Consider the following 20,604-nt stretch of genomic DNA (forward strand, 5'->3'; position numbering starts at 1 on the left):
CGGACGAAGTCAATATAACTATTTGAAATTCAGAACCTGGGCCGTTCTTACAGTGTTCTCCCTGTACACCAAGTCAGAACTGTAGGATAAATAAAAGGGGGATATAAGCAGACAATGAAAGCTCTTACTATATTCAATGATTACATTTCTCAAAAACAGGTTATAGGCTACATGTGCACCACCAAGTCAGAACAGTAGGCACAATTAAGAGGTGCAAATAGACCAAATGATTAGGGTGAGGCATTAGGGCTACTAACAGCTTACTACACAACATACACTTAGTATTATTTCCTTAGCTAGAGTATACATATCTCCCTGGTATATTACATAATTTATGCAGCAGCATACAATACATTTTTGGACTAACCTTGTTGTGCTGTGCTCACTTGAACAGGAAGGTGGTGCGGCGGTCCTTCGTGGGCAAATTTTGTCATCAAATTTATCATCAAAGTCTGACATTCTCTGGATTTATGGTGCTTTCAAGACAACTGGGAACTTGAAAAAAAAGGTTGAATCATGATGACGTCAGTGATCTTCAGGTCGTAGCTCTAGAAAGAGGCCTGAGTTCCCGATTTACAATTCCGAGTTGGATGAAAGTTCAAAACTTATTTTCACGAGTTCCCAGTTGTCTTCAACTCACTGAAGTCAGATTTTGCAGTTCCAAGTCAACAGTTGTTTTGAGCGCGGCACAAATCATGCTTCATTGACAGCATGGCCAATGTTGAATGTTTATCATTTTAAACTAGGAAAAGAGACCCTTAATCTTAGACTTGGGACCACACAGCCACTCCACTGAATAGCAGGATATTGATTGCTTTGCAATGCTTGCAGTTAGCCACTGATTCGTTCCAAACCACTCATTGTTGAATTTGCGATTTCCAACTTGTTGTGTAATGTTTATGCAGTGGTGTAAAGTACTTAAGTAAAAATACTTTAAAGTACTACTTAAGTAGTTCTTTGGGGTATCTGTACTTTACTTTACTATTTTTATTTTTGGCAACTTTTACATTTACTACATTCCTAAAGAAAATAATGTACTTTTTACTCCATACATATTCCCTGACACCCAAAAGTACTATTTTCATTTTGACAGGAAAATGGTCAGTTTCACATTAATCAAGAGAACGTCCCTGGTCATCCCTACTGCCTTTGATCTGGCGGACTCACTAAACACAAACGTTTCATTTGTAAATTCTTTCTGAGTTTTGGAGTGTGCCCCTGGCTATATGTCAATAAAAAAAATAGAAAATAAAATTGTGCCATCTGGTTTGCTTAGTATAAGGAAGTTGAAATTATTTATACTTTATCTTTTGATACTTCAGTATATTTAAAACCAAATACTTTCAGACTTATACTAAAGTAGTATTTTACTGGTGACTTTCACTATTACTTGAGTCATTTTCTATTAAGTTATCTTTACTTTTTCCACCCCTGTGTTTATGTCCAATGGCCAATGAGCACTGATATGTTTTATCTATAATTTCTCTTCATTATTTCTTTTCATATGACAAAGATTAAAATTATTTGCCAGTAGATTGTCGACTTGATTCATGATGATGACTGCAAGCTAAGATTTTGAAAGTATGATGTTGACAGTCCAATCAAAGCTATTGTAGCTATAACGTGATTTTATTTGTGGCCAATGACCTTGAGCCTTCTTGGATGGGCACTTTTAATGTAACTCTATGGCAGCTCCCATTGGGCTTGAATTTTCTAGCTCTACCCTAAGACTTGGCGGTGACACAGTGTCCCCATGAGTGACAGAACGCTGAGCCAATCAAGGCACAACGCTCTGTACTTTCTGCTGGCTTGACCCACCACCACAGAAAGCACTGAGCTAGGCTGGAACACCTGCATTTTGGAGCTGCCTTACTCAAGAAAACAAAAAAAGATGTTTGTATGTTTGCATGCGGCTTTATTAATTCAATTATATATATATATTTTACATTGTTTGCAAACTGATATGTGACAGGTTGTCAGGTATGCGTAAATGGCTGTAAGAGAGTCAGGTGCAGATATTGGGTAGCCAATGGAGCCTTTTATTTAGGCGAACCTAAAGCACACGGCAAAATAAACACGAAATAACAATTCGGGTTAAAATAACCCAGCGCAACAGACTAACGTGCGCATAACATGAAACAGAATAACCAATACCACACAAAGGCATGGGGGAAACAGAGGGTTAAATACACAACACGTAATGAGGGAAATGAGAACCAGGTGTGTGGGAAAACAAGACAAGACAAATGGAAAATGAAAAATGGATTGGCGATGGCTGGAAGACCGGCGACGTCGACCGCCGAGCACCGCCCGAACAAGGAGAGGCATCGACTTCGGTAGAAGTCGTGACACAGGTATTAATGCCAAAATAACAAGAAAACAGGCAAGCCCCCCCCAAAAAGTTGAAAGTTGAAAGTAAATAATTTATAGATGTCAATGTTTGGTTCCAGATTTGGTGCAATCCAGACCGGGCTTGATTTCAATGTCCATGGACATAGATTTTTAGTCCGGTAAGGACCAAATCTGAAACAATCACAGACGTCTACGTACTGTAGAAGAATGGCACCGGAGGGGATGGCTGACATTTTACCAAACCAATTGTGATATTTTGTGTGTTTTTTCACATTGTTTGTAACTTATTTTGTATATACAGTGGATTTGGAAAGTATTCAGACCCATTGACTTGTTCCACATTTTGTTACGTTACAGCCTTATTCTAAAATGGATTAAATAAAATAATTTCCTCATCAATCTACACATAATACCCCAACATAAAAAAGGAAAAACAGGTTTTTAGAAATGTTTGCAAATGTATTTAAAATAAAAAACAGAAATACCTTATTTACGAAAGTATTCAGACTCTTTGCTATGAGACTCGAAATTGAGCTCAGGTGCATCCTGTTTCCATTGATCATCCTTGAGATGTTTCTATAATTTGAGTCCACCTGTGGTAAATTAAATTGATTTGACATGACTTGGAAAGGCGAAGGAATTGTCCGTAGAGCTCCGAGACAGGATCTTGGGAAGGGTATGAAACATTTCAGAAAGATTGAAGGTCCCAAAGAACACAGTGGCCTCCATCATTCTTAAATGGTAGAAGTTTGGAACCACTAAGACTCTACCTAGAGCTGGCTGCCCGGCCAAACTGAACAATCGGGGGAGAAGGGCCTTGGTCAGGGAGGTAACCAAGAACCCGATGGTTACTCTGACAGAGCTCCAGAGTTCCTCTGTGGAGATGGGAGAACCTTCCAGAAGGACAACTCTCTGCAGCACTCCACCAATCAGGCCTTTATGGTAGAGTGGTCAGACGGAAGCCACTCCTCAGTAAAAGGCACGACAGCCCGCTTGGAGTTTGCGAAAAGGCACCTATAGGACTCTCAGACCATGAGAAACAAGATTATCTGGTCTAATGAAACCAAGATTGAACTCTTTGGTGGAAAATTGGTGTCCTCATCACCAATAAACTATCATGGTCCAAACACACCAAGAAAGTTGTGAAGAGGGCATGACAACACCTTTTCCCCCTCAGGAGACTGAAAAGATTTGGCATGGGTCCCCAGATCCTCAAAAAGTTCTACAGCTGCACCATCGAGAACATTCTGACCGGTTGCATCACTGCCTGGTATGGCAACTGCTCCGGAGCACCAAGTCTAGGTCCAGCTTCTACCCCCAAGCAATGAGACTGCTGAACAATTAATCAAATGGGGACCCAGACTATTGGCATTTTCTTAACTCTATTTTCTTAAAACTGCATTGTTGGTTAAGGGCTTGTAAGTAAGCATTTCACGATAAGGTCTAACTGTTGTATTCGGCGCATGTGACAAATACAATTTGATTTGATTTGAATATCTTTTCACCTTTCATTCAGAACCTAAATTGAACCTAACTTCAACGTCTGGAAAATACGTCTTTTAGATGTCTTTTCAACGTAATTTTACTTACTGGGACTATTCTAGTTTTGCGGGGGATACATTTTGTTGGCTCGCCTATGGCAGCAGAACGGCCGAAAAATAATAACCATTGCAGACAATTGCTGCTGGTCACTGTTAATACATCGGAATATGAATATATCTGAAGACAGTAGCCTATGTTTAACAGTCATATGTTGGTCCAAATTTTGAATCTTCATTCAATGTGTGCGTGTCTGTTCGTAGTACATGTTTGTGTGCAAGTGTTTGTGGAGGTTTGAATTAATATTTCATAGATCCTGTCATGGTAACTGACAGAGTTTATGAGCAGGAGCAGATTTGCATTGAAAGCTACAGCCACAATAATATGAAGTGTTATACACAGCAGCCCTATATACTGTCAGACAGAGATGCTATTCAGAGCCATTGGTTGAGAGCGAAAACAAGCTTTCTTATTGGACAGGAATAGCTATGACATAAGGGTCATAACCCTTGGGTAGTTATTTCACTCCAACCACATCCAGAGGGATTAGACATTCAAATGACTGTATCCTGACAGATGCCTAATGACTCATAGAATACATAGAGAGTGAACTTCAGTCATAGAAGTAGAATAAAAAGTGGACATTCCAATCAAAGCAATTCTCTGTGGTGTATGGACCACCACAGCCATATTGGGTCACAGTGGACAATCTGGAATGTTTGATTAATTGCAGTTTATCTCATTGCTCAGAATACTGAGCATCTTTCCTTGCTTCACACATGCAGCTATGGCATATACAAGTTATATTAAGTACTGTGTAAATAGGAGGCTCTATTCTATTGATTCTATATCTTTGGCTTCAGTATTATGCCCTTCTCATGCAGGTGCACTGCTAATGCTGTGTTCATAACCAAGTGGGAAGGTGGTAATTACCAGTTGTGAAGTCGTAAATACCAGTTGGATGCATTCACGTGCTTTGAACTCGTTGAGAAACGCAGATGGTCTAATGGCCAACAAGCTGCGTCAACCATAAACTAAAAGTACAGCTATTATGTTTATAAACAAATGATAGTGTTAAAAAAACATACTACTAGATTGCTTTTTATAAATCATGTTTTGTTATTACATTTAACTGCCAAAAATGATGTTATTGAGGTAATTTCCTTAGTAGGTCACGTCATAAGTCAGCATGTGGGAGAAGTCGGGGCTCAGGGACGATAGACGAGTTTCCCTATAGTAATTACGAGTTGGAGGGGCGTTCAAGTGGATTTTTTCCAGTTGTATATGGTAAATATCACCTTCCCACTTGGTTATGAACATTGCATTGGATACAGTATATAAAGGCAATGGAAGATATGGTCATAATCCACCTCCTTGCTTTACATGGCATTTCCATTTCAGATGAGGCTTTATGCAAACTAGTGGCATAATTTTTCCAATCCACTCACGGTGAAAGATTTTCCTAAGCAACCACACAGGGTAAGAGAGCACAGACTAAAACAAAGACTCAGTAGGGATCAACACAAGGGGCTTACAATCAAACACAAAGTCTAATTTCCTTTTAAACTGTTGTCTCACACTCCTGTGCCCTCATTAGTCTTACCACCGTATCGCCAACACCATACCCGTGTCTACTGTATTCTGAGTAAACAAACTTGTTATAAAGTATAAAGATTGTCTGTGATTTTTCATGAGACTTTAACATAGTGAGTTCAATTTGAAAATAGCAGTTGTGCCATTTTCTGGATTGCCATGTGAACAACCCTATCACTAAGGTCCCAGCTATGCTTTTTTTCTTTTAGCAGTAAGTGATAGCATTCCCAGTATGTGTGTATGTGTGAGGTGAATGGAGAGTTTAAATTAGCGCCTTGTTTGTACTGTGGTACTCATTATGCTCATAAGAGAACTTGGCCTCCATGTGGGACTGATTAGTGTGTGTGTGTGTGTGTGTGTGTGTGTGTGTGTGTGTGTGTGTGTGTGTGTGTGTGTGTGTGTGTGTGTGTGTGTGTGTGTGTGTGTGTGTGTGTGTGTGTGTGTGTGTGTGTGTGTGATGTGCACAGGGTCCCATAGGGTGGAGAGATGCGCAGTCAGCCCATATGCTTCTATTCAATTTCCTTTAGGGCTCCTTTATGATTACTTGGTCTTCCAACTGGGGGATGAGATAATGTATACTCTCTCTTCCTCTCGATCTCTCTCCACCCTCTCTCGATGCTCTGTCTATATCCATTTCTGATGTCTCTTTCTACTCTACCCCTTTGCTCCCTCACTCCAGAACCAGTAACTCATTGCAATACAGCAGAGGTGGATAAACCAGGTCCAGAGGAGAACCAGTGTGCAGAATGTTGTTCCAACCCAACTTTAAAACATCGGATTAAATGATCAATCGACCATGATTAGTCAATTATTTCAATCAGGTGTGTTTGCAGTGCTGAGCGGGAACAAAAGCTGTCACCACAGCAGCACTCTAAAACCAGGGTTGGCCAGTTAAAAAACATTTATAACTGCAGCTTTAAACAGTTTTGTTCAGACTATACCCGTATAATTATTCAAATACACTTACACATGATGAAAGGGGTGTTGGGGTTAACATGAAAACAAATCACTGCCTGAGAGAGTAACACAGATTGTCATGAGATCGAACTGCTATTGCGCCATCACGTTGTATTGTGAAACAGTGTCCCTGTGTGGTAGTAAGATTTACCACAACCTGTTCGTTTTTTGGAACTGAGAATGTCATCCTTTTTATTTACTAATCTTGACCATGTTTCTACTATGAATGGCCATACTGGTCAAGAGTGTTGGTCTCTAAGTCTAAGTCTGGGTCTTGTCTGTCCACAATTAAAGTGGTCTTGGTCTTGATAAACAGGGTCTTGTTGGTCTCTCTCTGTCTCAAGAGGTTGTCTTGGTCTGGTCTTGGTCAGATCTGGTATTGGTTAAGTCTGATTCTGGTCTGGGTCTTGAAGGTTCTTCTAGTCTTGACTCCCATCACTGCTATCAGTCAATACTGGTGGTGTCCTGTCAGTACTAAAACATTAAAACAATGATCCACTAGATGGCAGTGGTGTCGTTAAACACAACTGACCTAGCCAGCAGGTGAAATGTAGCCTATATGATCATGGGTCCCTGATTGTAAACCAATTATTATATCATAAAAGAGTCCACATTTTTTCATTGGGTTGCTTTGGTTCCACCCATCTTAACAGTAAAACCCTTAATTTAATCTCCCTGTCGGTGTCTAATAAACTGACCAGTGAGAATATATATATATATAAAAAATACTTTTATAATTGTACATTTTTTACTCAAATCACCCACAGGCCGTATGTTTGACACCCCTGCTCTAGTTATATGTGACCTCTCTGCATTCAAGCAGCTACTGTAGATCGTAACAGAGTGACCTCATTTCCTTTGGTACCTTGGGGCATTTCTCCATATAGAGTCAAAGTGGCAAGCCCTGTTCACTGGTCTTTTCTTCCTCACATACAGATTAGTGGACAACCAGCGTTCATGGGAACAGTGTTATGAAGGGCCATCCCAACATAGAATGGAACACATAGCACCCCTTTTGAATTTAAACAGCACTCTGGTGCGTGCGGGATGTGTGTGTGTGTGTACGTGTCGGTATTGGTGTTATCACTGAGTCTTGGGTAATAGTTCATGCCCCTTCGGCACAACTGCATCGCTTTCATAATGATAATATTTCCACTGTTTTACCTCTGAAAACACATTCATCAGAGCTCATACATGTACACACAACACACCATACACAGCATTTGTTTTTTCTGAATGTATGCACCTCCATTGAGTAACATGGATTATGTAACACCATTGTGAAATACAGCGCCTTCAGAATATATTCATAACCCTTGATTTATTCCACATTTTGCTGTTACAGCCTGAATTCAAAATGGATTAAATACATTTCCAAAAGCACAGTTTGGTTTGGATGGCCAGCTCTAGGCAGAGACTGGGTTGTTCCATATATTTTCAATTTCCCAGTGCTGGAGAACACTGTGCTCTTGGAAATTCTAGAAATTATTTTACACCCTTCCCCGGATATATGCCTCATCACACTTCTATCTTGGCGATCTACGGACAGTTCCATGGACTTCATGGTATAGTTTCTCATCTGACATGCACTGTCAACTGTGGGACCTTATACAGTATAGGCAGGTGTGATATTTTCTAAAGCATGCCCAAACAATTAAATTGGCCACAGGTGGACTCCAATCAAGTTGTAGCGACATCTCAAGGATGATCAAAGGAAATTGGATGCACCTGAGCTCAATTTGGAATGTCATAGCAAAGGAGTGTGAATACTTATGTAAATCATATTTAAGTGCCTTGTATGAGCCTGTTAGCTGACAGATCCACATCTCGTCTGTAATAGTTTGAGTGTGGAGGCTGTTATTCTCTCTAGTAATTCCATCAGGGTAAGGCCACACACAGACTGGGGCAGTGTACGTCACGTGTGGTGAAGGTCAATACGACAGAGTTATAAAGGTTAAAATCCTCCGGCTACAGAATAACTATGGAGTTGAGCAGAATCTCGTTCCCTCATTATGCTGAGAGGGAAAACCATTTGTTTAACATGGATCCATTTTGTGGATCATTTTTCACTATTAGGTCCTCATATAGTTTCCATAACAACTTTGCTCTAAATACTTTTGCAAAGCCCCTCATTTGATTACTGTGATGCATTAAGTGAGCTAGGCCTACTAACATGGAATACATGGTTAATACAGCAAATAGGACTGATGCAGGGACAGATTTCATCCACTGAGTGAATAGTACCATTATTGAACGGTATTCTGTACATTTTCAGCCATAACAATCAACTCCTAGGCTTGCATTGTCACATAGAGTGTACTTAACAAACACCATATTCCGCCTAAATGTCATTGTTCAAGTTAAAAAGCGGGGCACTTTAATTAATGAATGAATGTTTAATAAATAAATAAAAGTCAGGGCTGTTATATGTATAGAAGAAATTGTTAGGTTATATTACTTGTTAGATATTACTGCATGGTCGGAACTAGAAGCACAAGCATTTCGCTACACTTGCATTAACAGCTGCTAACCATGTGTATGTGACAAATACATTTGATTTGATAAGCCGTGATATTATACATCTACAAGGGACACGGAATGGAACTAACTTCATATATATATTTTTAAATAGGCAAGCCAGTTATGAACAAAGTCTTATTTACAATGACGGCCTAGGAACAGTGGGTTAACTGCCTTGTTCAGGGGCAGAACGACAGACTTTTACCTTGTCAGCTCGGGGATTCGATCTAGCAACTTTTCGGTTACTGGCCCAAAGGCTCTAACAACTAGGCTACCTGCCGCGACATGCTTGCTGTGTTTGAATGCCTGTGAATAAATACTCCACAGTAAACACACACATGCTTGGATTCTCAAGCACTGGCAGGCTTTCTGTTTGTCAGATTCTGCTTAAATGAAGTCATGGCTAATGCAGTGAAGCATGCAAAGTTGTTTACCCACGGCCTTTCAATTGGCACCGCGCGCGAGCACTGTCCATGGAACCTTTTCTCAATAGGGGGTGCTGTTTTCACTTTGTAAAAATTTTGTTCCCAAATTAAACTGCCTCGTACTCAATTCATGCTCGTACAATATGTACGAGCAACAATGTACAATATGTACATATTATTATTACTATTGGATAGAAAACACTCTCTAGTTTCTAAAACCGTTTGAATTATATCTGTGAGTAAAACAGAACTCAAGTTGGAGCAATTTTCCTGTGAGGAAGTGAGAAATCTGAAATCAGACAGGCTGTTCTGTGGTCAGTTTATTAATTTGCATGTCTTCTATTGGTCGAGATGCACTGCATACGCCTTCCCCTAGATGTCAGCAAATAGTGAGAATTGGAATGGTGTTGCTAGGCAGATCTGAGGCCATATAAAGGGTTTTGGAACGTGGGGTGCAGTCTTTTCAACATTCGCCATGACGCAAGACAGACCTCAGGATGGCGTTCTGGAAAGCTACCGTTATAGGCCTTAGATATATCCGGCTCTGATTTTATTCGATATAGGTGTTAAAGACATCATAATGTTGTTATTTTAAACCAAGTTATATCAGTTTATATCAGTATATTGCGATTTTCGGATATTTCTTTGTGTTGCGTTCTAGTGAGTTGGGCACGTCTGGGCCACATGGCTAATGTTTACTGCTAATTCCAAAGTTGAAGGCGACAATCTACAACCGAGCAACGATTCTTTTGGACAAAGGACAACTTGCCCAAGATTCTGATGAAAGCTCATCAAAAAGTAAGAACTATTTATGATGTTAATTCGTTGTTCTGTTGAAAAATGTAAAACTCATATTCCGCCATTAATTTCGGTGCGGTCTCGCTTTAACGCACGCTGTATGTCGTAGTAACGTTAATTTTAAAAATCTAACACAGCGGTTGCATTAAGAACTAATGTATCTTTCATTTGCTGTCCAACCTGTATTTTTTAGTCAAGTTTATGATTAGTTAATGATTAGATTAGGTGCCTCTCCCAAGATTTCTCCCGACATTTTGTTGCCAGCTTGGCTACTATTCTCGTTGTATAACCACGATTTGTGCCGCTAAATATGCACATTTTCGAACAAACTCTATATGTATTGTGTAATATGATGTTATAGGACTGTCATCTGAAGAAGTTTGAGAAGGTTAGTGAAAAAATGTATATCTTTTGCTGGTTTATTCGTTATCGCTATTGTTGGCTTGAATCAATGCTGTTGTGTGGTTGGCTATTGTAGTAAGCTAATATAATGCTATATTGTGTTTTCGCTGTAAAACACTTAAAAAATCTGAAATATTGGCTGGATTCACAAGATCTTTGTCTTTCATTTGCTGTACGCTGTGTATTTTTCATAAATGTTTTATGATGAGTATTTAGGTAATTCACGTTGGTCTCTGTAGTTATTCTAGTTGCTTTGGTGAGAGTTGTGATGGTGGCTGCAATGTAAAACTATGATTTATACCTGAAATATGCACATTTTTCGAACAAAACATATGCTATACAATAAATATGTTATCAGACTGTCATCTGATGAAGTTGTTTCTTGGTTAGTGACTATTTATATCTTTATTTGGTCGAAATTGTGATAGCTACCTATGCAGGAAAAAAATGGTGGGAAAAAAAAGTTGTGTCTTTTGCTATCGTGGTTAGCTAATAGAAATACATAGTGTCTTCCCTGTAAAACATTTTAAAAATCAGAAATGATGGCTGGATTCACAAGATGTGTATCTTTCATCTGGTGTCTTGGACTTGTGATTTAATGATATTTAGATGCTAGTATTTACTTGTGACGCTATGCTAGGCTATGCTAGTCAGCTTTTTTACTGATGGGGGTGCTCCCGGATCCGGGATTGTGATGAAGTAGAAGTTAAACAAAATCTTGCACGAAATAATGCGTTCTGGAATAGGCTTTACTTCCTCATTGCAAAGGAAAATAACGTACACTTGAATGTTTAGTGTTGACAATGTTTCCTCAACTTCATAAACTTGTCGAAATACAACTTCATTTTATGGTGCAGCGTCGTGATTCATTCACGAGCTCTCTCCCCCTCTCTCTCTCTCTCCCCCCTCTCTCTCTCTCTCTCCCTCCCCCTCTCTCTCTCTCTCTCTCGCGCACATACGACTACTGGCGAACACGCAAAGTCGCCCTTTGTCCTTCAGCCTGAGAAGTATGTCGACATCTGCCATTACATTTCTCCAGATTGTTGAAGCTATATTTTCTGGACGGTTACAGTGATATGGGCATAACAACTGGATCCATCCACCACCTGACTCAACTGGTCGAAGGTAAGTCCGGGACAACCATTGTCACAGCGAGACTGTTCAAACTTTAACATAGCCTATCAAATATTATATTATTTACGCGAACTGCGTTTGGTTTGTAAGTGTGGAGTTCATGCTCGAATAGAAACGCACAGATCATTTTAAAAGTTGGGTGCATGTACAATTTTGGGTGGAGTTTTGTAGCTACGTTTCTCGAATGAATTGAGACTGTTCTCAGAAATAAAATTCCTGTACAAACACAATGTTTCTGTCGGAAAATAAACGTGTACATTATGGATTTGTGCCACCTTTGGCGCTTACAGTGTTTTAACAGAGCATAGACCATTTGAACATGACTGTTCTTGTGCTTGTGTAATAAAACTGTACTATTGGAGAAACATCATATTAGCATGTTGTTACATAATACTTTGGTAATTGCATTTTAATTGGATAGCAATGAGCTGAACGTTTTTGCAAGATAAATAATAGTGACTGTTCCTTATATCACTTATGTAATAACTCCATTATTATGCAATTATAAAGCAATTTCCAAAGTCCTATGTAACAACAATGTTGATATTGTCAGAATCCCAAATTTACAACACGTATAAGAACTAGATGTCAAGTGTTACTGTATTTCCTGATGTCTCACTCATGAAATATATTTGTTAGTAATTTTGAAGCTGCCTAAGTGGTTTACTCAAATGTTGAGGTGATTCCATGTCCCTCATGTATTTAATTGTAGGCTATTGGCTATATTAAGATTTATATCTAAGGGCCCTCCAAACCATGTGCTTATGATCATATATTTAGACTAATTCAATAAACTGTTGTAGTTTTTGGTTCTTCATCAAGTATGTGGCAGCCATCAAATAAATATATTTTTCTTTTTTAAATGTCACTTGCATATATTCAAATACCTTCAGTATTATTTGTTTTTTTGTGAGGTATTCAAAATACTTAAAAATATTATTTGTTTTTCTGAGACCTGTATTTGAATATCAAAGAAAAAAGTTGCCTTTTAGTTGAAACTCTATATAAACTATATTACACTACCTCGACTATTTGAAAAGTTGGTATTTTCAAATAAACTACAAAATACAACTATTTTCGGCCCAGGTCTGGAGTGTCTCATCATTGTGAGTTCCACACAATATCCCTGAGGCGCGAGTCTTCATGTAACCTTGACTAACCTTTCACTCCTGTCCTGTACCATTACCCTTTAATATCATGATTTAATGATAGTGTCAAGTGAGGCCAGAACAATTATATTGTTTCTCACCAGGAATCTCCCATGCTGTACTGTGTGTGTGTTAAACAGCTAAATTAGAGTGCCGACGGACTCCTCCCTGGGAATTGTACATGGTAGATCTTATTATGTTTCCTAATCTTCTCCTATTAACTCTCATATTCCTCCCCAGGGTGCCCTGGCTCAGATAGACCGACTCCGTCTTTCTGCCTGTGTGTGTACAACGATCATCCCTTTATCCTCTCCTCTGTCCCATAGTTTTCTCCTCTCCTCCTCCCCTCTGTTCTCAGGGTGTGTTGTTTGATAGAATCTGGTGTTGGCAGGTTGTTTCTGTCTCTCCTGCTTGGCTCTGTGATGCAGAGTGGCGTGTGTTTTTTCCACACTCTGTTACACTCCTACGTCAATGCAGAGCACACAGTGATGTAAAATTTCCCACCTCTCCCAGTGTAGCACAGACTTCCCAGAAATTGTTACAACAAGTGGTGGCAATTTTATTGGCCTTGTATACTGTCAGGTTGTTTATTTGCGATGGACTATGCAGAGAAAAGAAAGGTGATCCAAGCCCTCAATGGAAAAACAGAGTAACGTGCTTTGAGTGGACTGAACACGAGAGGGTCTAAAAGAGAAAGATCACACACACGGACACACGTTCCAAGACATGTTCCAAGTTGTGTTCCAGTGCCCCAGATTCGTTCTCTGTAACATGGTGAGACAGAATGTAGCAGCAGCATGCGGTGCCTTTCTCAGAGTCCAAGTGAGAAGAGAATTATTCCCTGAAAACCAACTCAGCCAGACAGCCAGTCATACTAGCACATTACCGGAACCAGCTGTTGGGGCAAGCAGCTGTTGAATCAGATTACGCTAGATAAGCTAGTGGGCCTGTCAAGGAGCTGCTTCGTTTTTTTCTCTCCAGATTCCATCCATAACAATTAGTAGGAGCTGTCCTGTTATCATCCTGTTATGTTTGAATCAGAAGGTCTGGGTGTGAGGGGCTACATGTGCACGTGGTATGAGGGAGGGAAGAGGAGCTCTGTCTGACCCATAGACATACATATGTACATTATTATTGCATAATGTTTAGACACATCATTGGTCTGACCCCTATCCTCATTGTAGATTCATAAATAAATGTGTTTGCCACTCAGGCAGCTAATTGGACAGTTGTGTAACGGCTGTTTGGTCTCCCTGCATTAACCCTTAATGCCTGAAGCAAAACACAATGACTCTGAGCAGGTCACTGATTGATTCATAATGTTGATGTAACATTTAATGCCAGGTCTGTATATGAGGTTCTCCATAGGGCCACCTATTACAGCATCTACTGTACGTGTATATGAGTGGGAGGGGGCTTCATGAATAATTCATGAGCAAATATGTTTGTCAGAATAATGAGAATATGAAACGTGTTTGTCTTACTTTCACCTCAAACACATACATATCAATAGAGCAGAGCAGGCTCTCTTCCTGATCTTTTGAGTGTTATGACCATACTGTATTTCTATGGTTATGACCCTGTAAGTGCAGCACAGCACTGTTTCATAATTGAACAAAATGGGGTATCTGAGGGATAACAGATGGGGGTACTCATACTGTAATGATATTTGAGCTGATGTTAAAAGCAGGAAGGAAGCCTCTATCAGGTACAATCTTATCACATAGCCTAATGGAGTTGCTTATGGGGCTGCTTCAGCAGCATGCAATGATCCTTAAAGTCTCTCCTGAGTGTCTTTCCATTGATTTCCTGATCCGAATAGATCAGGTAATCACATCGCTGTCTGAGTAATGTTTGTGCTGTAGATACTTTTTGTTCTTACCGTCGTTCCTTAACAGCTATTACAGGGGTGTTCTTCCATTTGCTAAATGTAGTTATGGTGTTGTTTGTTTTGTGTCATAGGGAATTGCTATACCTGTAAATCGAGCTATCTGCTTTGTTACTGTCAGACAGAGGAGGGTTGGGGTTGGTGCAGAGATGAGCTAGAGATGAGCCAAGACAGGATCAGAGAGAGATTAGGGTCTCACAAAGTGTAGAAAGTATAAAAGACAGCAAGGAAGATGAACAACTGCACCAACATCACTCTCTCAAAGTGGACAGCATCCCTCACTATTCCCACAGTCAGTTACTCATCTTTAGCCTGATAGGATCTGTGCTGTCGTGACATGGAGACAGTCTCTTGCTGATAGACCTCTATCTATCTGTACATCTGCCCCTCACAGTTAGCCCAGAATGGCAGCATGAATGTAGTTTATTGCTGTGACAGCAGCTAGCTAGTGGCCAGTGCAGATTCAAGATTACAGGGTTAGCTGTAGTAGTAAAGCACCCCTGGAGCAAATTAGGGTTAAGTGCCTTGCTCAAGGGCATATCAACAGGTTTTCAACTTGTTGGCTCAGGTATTCAAACCAGCAACCTTTCCGTTACAGGCCCAATGCTCTAACCACTAGGCTACTTGCTTGTACTTCTACAAGCCTATAGAATTAGGGGAACAACTTGACATTATTAACTTGGCTCTTAAAATCAGATTAGCTATCTGCTAAAATGTCAACATGTATGTTTCCAGGTAAACCAGAAAATGTAAATGAGCTGTCTTAGAGGTTAGAGTGACCTAATAATGTGTTCTAACTCGACCTGTCAGATCACATCCTATCCCAGTGAGTACTTTCAGGTCCTCAAAGAGCCAGGAGGGGAGCCTTGTCCAGGAAACCATGCAGTTAAAATGCATTCAAACTCATAGCATAGATGAGCCAAATACAGTACAAATAAGACCACATTCTAAAAAAATGGTTTCAATATTTCAAAATCATCCCAATGTGACTGGAATTGACTGTGTAGCTCAATGAAGTTACCTAAAGATTGAATCCTTATTTGGTGAAAGTGCCGCGTCCGTTTGGGATACTACAACAACAAAGAGGTTACTGCAAACAACTACACTGCTTCTTCCCTCTGACATCACTGCAGACGCGATAGAACAGCAGAATATGTACTACACATTTCATCAATAAAACAAATTCAAAAAAATATTTGGGAGATATTGACTTGCATTGGGTTTTGGACAGAAATGATAGCATTAGGTAGACAGCAGTCAGGTAATCCAAACCATAGAAAGGATTGCGGTCCCTCCTTATCCAAAGGCTTATAGGATAAGGAAACAAACATTTCATTTTGTAATATAGGTAATTATTAGGTCAACTATTTACTTTTAATTTAGTCTTTAGTGTTCAGCAGTTAACATTCAGGTCAAATCTACTTTCTACAAACACAGCAGCAGGTGGATAAATATTAGGAGTCAGGTCATTGCTGCTCACCAATAATCCTTTGTTAATTGGATCTGAGAATGTTCTTCCTTCATACCTGTCCTAAAATATTCAGGGGTGATACTGCATATTGATTTTGAGATATAGGACACTACTGTGTGGATTTCTAAACCCTGCAGCTACGGGAAAGGGCCTTTATTTGCTCACCTGCCATTTTTTTCACACCTGGGTAAAGGAACACACACCTGCTCTCTCCTCTACCAGTCAGGAAGCTGTTGTCGGAAATCACAAAGGAACCAAGTACAAAACCATCAGGTAGTTGATTGTGAGGAGTACAGAGAAAATGCTTACACACACACACACACACACACACACACACACACACACACACACACACACACACACACACACACACACACACACACACACACACACACACACACACACAAAAAGAGATGCACTCATGCTTAGACTTAATACACTATGGGCTGGTTTCCTGGACACAGATTAAGCCTTATCCTGGACTAAAAAGAAGGCTTAATGGAGAATCTCTTATCAAAAGCGTATGTAATCTTTGTCATTACCAGGTGTATCTTGTAGTTCTGAGATTGGCCCCAAAGCATACTTGAAAAGGATAACCAAGACCAGACAAGATGGAGACGCTCAACCTCACCAACTACTCCAACCTCAGCTCAGACAATGGAAGCAGCAGTCTCTTCTCTGGGAGTCCCTATAAGACGGTAGAGATCGTCCTCATCATCCTGGTGGCCGGGTCACTCAGCCTCGTCACCGTCATTGGCAACATCCTGGTTATGCTCTCCATAAAGGTTTGGATTAAAGATCCATCACTTAGTTTTTTAAATTAATCATATTCTTAGGATACAGTTGAAAAGGTCGTTGGATAGCCAATATTCAGCCAATATTCAGTGCACCTAAAATACTGGAGACCTGTTATTCTTTAGTGTTGTGATTGAAAGATATTGGCAAAATGCATTGCACATTGTTAGTGATGTGTGACCTTGGCCAGATCACATGGTCAGGAAAAACTCCTGGTCCTACACATATCATTGTCTTTTCTAATATTCTCCTGTATGCTCTCCATGAAGGTCAACAGGAACCTCCAGACTGTCAACAACTATTTCCTGTTCAGCCTAGCCTGTGCTGACCTCATTATTGGCCTTTGCTCCATGAACCTCTACACTGTCTACATTGTGATTGGACACTGGCCCTTAGGCCCGGTTGTGTGCGACCTGTGGTTGTCCATTGATTACGTGGTCAGCAACGCCTCAGTTATGAACCTCCTCATCATTAGCTTTGACCGCTACTTCTGCATCACCAAGCCTCTCAGCTATCCGGTGCGCCGCAGCACCATGATGGCGGGGATGATGATTGCGGCGGCCTGGGTGCTATCATTCGTACTATGGGCTCCTGCCATCTTGTTCTGGCAGTTCATCGTGGGTGGGCGGACGGTGCCGCCTGGTGAGTGCTACATCCAGTTCTTCTCCAACGCAACGGTGACGTTTGGCACGGCCATCGCGGCCTTCTACCTGCCTGTGGCCATCATGATCAGTCTCTACTGGCGCATATCCAAGGCCAGCCGCAGCCGGGTACGGAGGAACAGCAGGAAACCTTCAGGGAATAGCCTGGGAGAAGGCCCATCGCAGAGCCAGGAGGATGGGAGCAGGGCCAAGCCCAATGACTGCACTGTGACTGGGGAGGAGGAGGAGGAGGGTGGGGATGGAGAGAAGGTCGGGGAGGGGGTCCAGCAGCAGAATGGCAGGGAGCCCTGCAGAGGGGAAGGGCCAGACAGAGATAGCTCTACCACAACAGTCAGCAACCTTGCCTCATCATCCAATCAAAAGGAAGAGCCTGGCCTATCACAGAAGGGGTCAAACGGTGAGGCCAAATCCAGCCAGACACGGTGTTGCTCTCAGAACCAGGCCACAGGCTGCGGGCCCAAACTCTCCTGTATCAGAAGCAACCCCCGGCCTGAGGGAGAGACATACACAGCCACGCACAGCAACACAGATTCCACCCCTGCCACAGAGAAACACAGCCTGGTGACACGGACGCTGTTAAAGGTGTTGATATATATATAATGCACAACAGAATAGACAGCAACTTCCCTTAAATAATAATATGAAGTATGTGTAAAGTGAAAATATATATACACTGAGTATACAAAACATTAAGAACACCAGCTGTTTCCATGACATAGACTGACCAGGTGAATCCAGGTGAAAGCTATGGTCCCTTATTTATGTCACTTGTTAAATCCACTTCAATTAGTGTAGATGAAAGTGAGGAGACAGATTAAAGAAGGATTTTTAAGCCTTGAGACAATTGAGACATGGATTGTGTATGTGTGCCATTCAGAAGGTGAATGGGCAAGACAAAAGATTGAAGTGCATTTGAAACGGTTATGGTAGTAGGTGCCAGGTGCACCGGTTTGTGTCAAGAACTACACCGCTGCTGGGGTTTTCATCCTCAACAGTTTCTCTTGTGTATCAAGAATGGTCCACCACCCAAAGGACATCCAGCCAACTTGATACAACTGTGGGAAGCATTAGAGTCAACATGGGCCAGCATCCCTGTGGAACCCTTTCGATACCTCGTAGTCCTCAACCTATCTCAATATTAGGTATATGTTCCTAATGTTTTGTATACTAAGTGTATACTTATAACCAAAATCAAAAAGCACAAGATATTTTATGTGGTAGGGGAGAATGTAGAATCATGAAAAAATGCATGCATGCATACTCATACAAAAATCGATCACTTTTCTGTCTCCAGGTGACAAAGAGGAACTCCAAGCAGAGCCCCAAGAGGAAGACGAAGAAGAAGAAGGGCCCTCCGTCCCGGGAGAAGAAGGTGACGCGCACCATCATGGCCATTCTGGTGGCGTTCGTGGCCACGTGGACGCCTTACAATGTGATGGTGCTCATCAACACCTTCTGCTCCAGCTGCATCCCCAACTCACTGTGGACCATTGGCTACTGGCTGTGCTACATCAACAGCACCGTCAACCCGGCCTGCTACGCCCTGTGCAACACCACCTTCAAGAACACCTTCCGACAGCTGCTGCTCTGCCAGTACAGGAACATACGCACGATGAGGTCATGAGGACCAGGGGGTCAGGGGTCATGGCTGCGAAGCTGCTGTCTTCATTCACTCAGATACTCACAGATCTGATAGGACTGGATAGGTGAAAGTAGGTGAAGCTATTGTTTAGACCTACCCAGTCACCTTTGATCTGTGTAGAGGCTGAACCAGAGCAGAAGGAGAGGGGAGACAACTTCTTAGAATGAAATGCAGCTCAGATGTGTATCTATCTATGTTGGTTGTGGTTTTATATGAGTTGGTTCCAAATTAGACTGCTATTCTCATGAAACGTTTGGTTTCAACATGGTGGCTAAACTCGGTTTACATAATGGCTGTCTATGTTATGTTTTGGGTATGTGACATGTCTACTCTATGGTATGAATTTGGTTATCTCGGGTATGTCTGGGTGATTCTGTCTGATGTCTTGTGATTGCTTGTTGTACAGTGCTTGTTCGATAAACAGGTGCAGTGGCAGAGGTTTGCTCAGAGCTGTTTCTGCACTGTTCAGACACTTAAGGTTTGTTTGTTGATATACTATGACACATGGTTATAGATGTTCCCCTATGTACAGTTGAAGTCGGAAGTTTACATACACCTAAGCCAAATACATTTAAACTCAGTTTTTCACAATTCCTGACATTTAATCCTAGTAAAAATTCCCTGTCTTAGGTCAGTTAGGATCACCACTTTATTTTAAGAATGTGAAATGTCAGAATAATAGTAGAGAGAATGATTTATTTCAGCTTTTATTTCTTTCATCACATTCCCAGTGGGTCAGAAGTTTACATACACACAATTAGTATTTGGTAGCATTGCCTTTAAATTGTTTAACTTGGATCAAACTTTTCAGGTAGCCTTCCACAAGCTTCCCACAATAAGTTGTATGGATTTTGGCCCATTCCTCCTGACAGAGCTGGTGTAAGGTTTGTAGGCCTCCTTGCTCGCACTTGCTTTTTCAGTTCTGCCCACATATTTTCTATAGGATTGAGGTCAGGGCTTTGTGATGACCACTCCAATACCTTGACTTTGTTGTCCTTAAGCCATTTTGCCACAACTTTGGAAGTATGCTTGGGGTCATTGTCCATTTGGAAGACCCATTTGCAACCAAGCTTTAACTTCCTGACTGATGTCTTGTGATGTTGCTTCAATATATCCACATAATTGTCCTTCCTCATGATGTCATCTATTTTGTGAAGTGCACCAGTCCCTCCGTGCTTCACGGTTGGGATGGTGTTCTTCGGCTTGCAAGCCTCCTCCTTTTTCCTCCAAACATAACCATGGTCATTATGGCCAAACAGTTCTATTTTTGTTTCATTA

The 20,604-nt window shown here is 41.0% G+C and overlaps 1 protein-coding gene across 1 annotated transcript; it reads left to right on the forward strand.

Moving 5' to 3' along the window:
- The first annotated feature begins 11,592 nt into the window (after nt 1-11,592).
- On the forward strand, nt 11,593-19,922 carry LOC120053497 (muscarinic acetylcholine receptor M2-like). The gene is made up of 4 exons (XM_039000625.1): nt 11,593-11,711; nt 16,773-17,012; nt 17,292-18,266; nt 18,979-19,922. The coding sequence occupies exons 2-4, from the start codon at nt 16,839-16,841 to the stop codon at nt 19,306-19,308; spliced, it is 1,479 nt and encodes a 492-aa protein (XP_038856553.1). The 5' UTR covers nt 11,593-11,711; nt 16,773-16,838; the 3' UTR covers nt 19,309-19,922.
- Nucleotides 19,923-20,604: the final 682 nt, after the last annotated feature.

Source organism: Salvelinus namaycush, chromosome 9 (genome assembly GCF_016432855.1).
Source record: "Salvelinus namaycush isolate Seneca chromosome 9, SaNama_1.0, whole genome shotgun sequence".
Taxonomy (NCBI): Eukaryota; Metazoa; Chordata; class Actinopteri; order Salmoniformes; family Salmonidae; genus Salvelinus; species Salvelinus namaycush.

Excerpts from the sequence above, each read along its gene's own strand:
- LOC120053497 (XM_039000625.1), top strand. The coding sequence starts at position 16,839 with ATGGAGACGCTCAACCTCACCAACTACTCCAACCTCAGCTCAGACAAT. Across the intron at positions 17,013-17,291 it reads TGGTTATGCTCTCCATAAAG|GTCAACAGGAACCTCCAGAC; the intron begins GTTTGGATTAAA and ends CTCTCCATGAAG. Across the intron at positions 18,267-18,978 it reads TGACACGGACGCTGTTAAAG|GTGACAAAGAGGAACTCCAA; the intron begins GTGTTGATATAT and ends TTCTGTCTCCAG.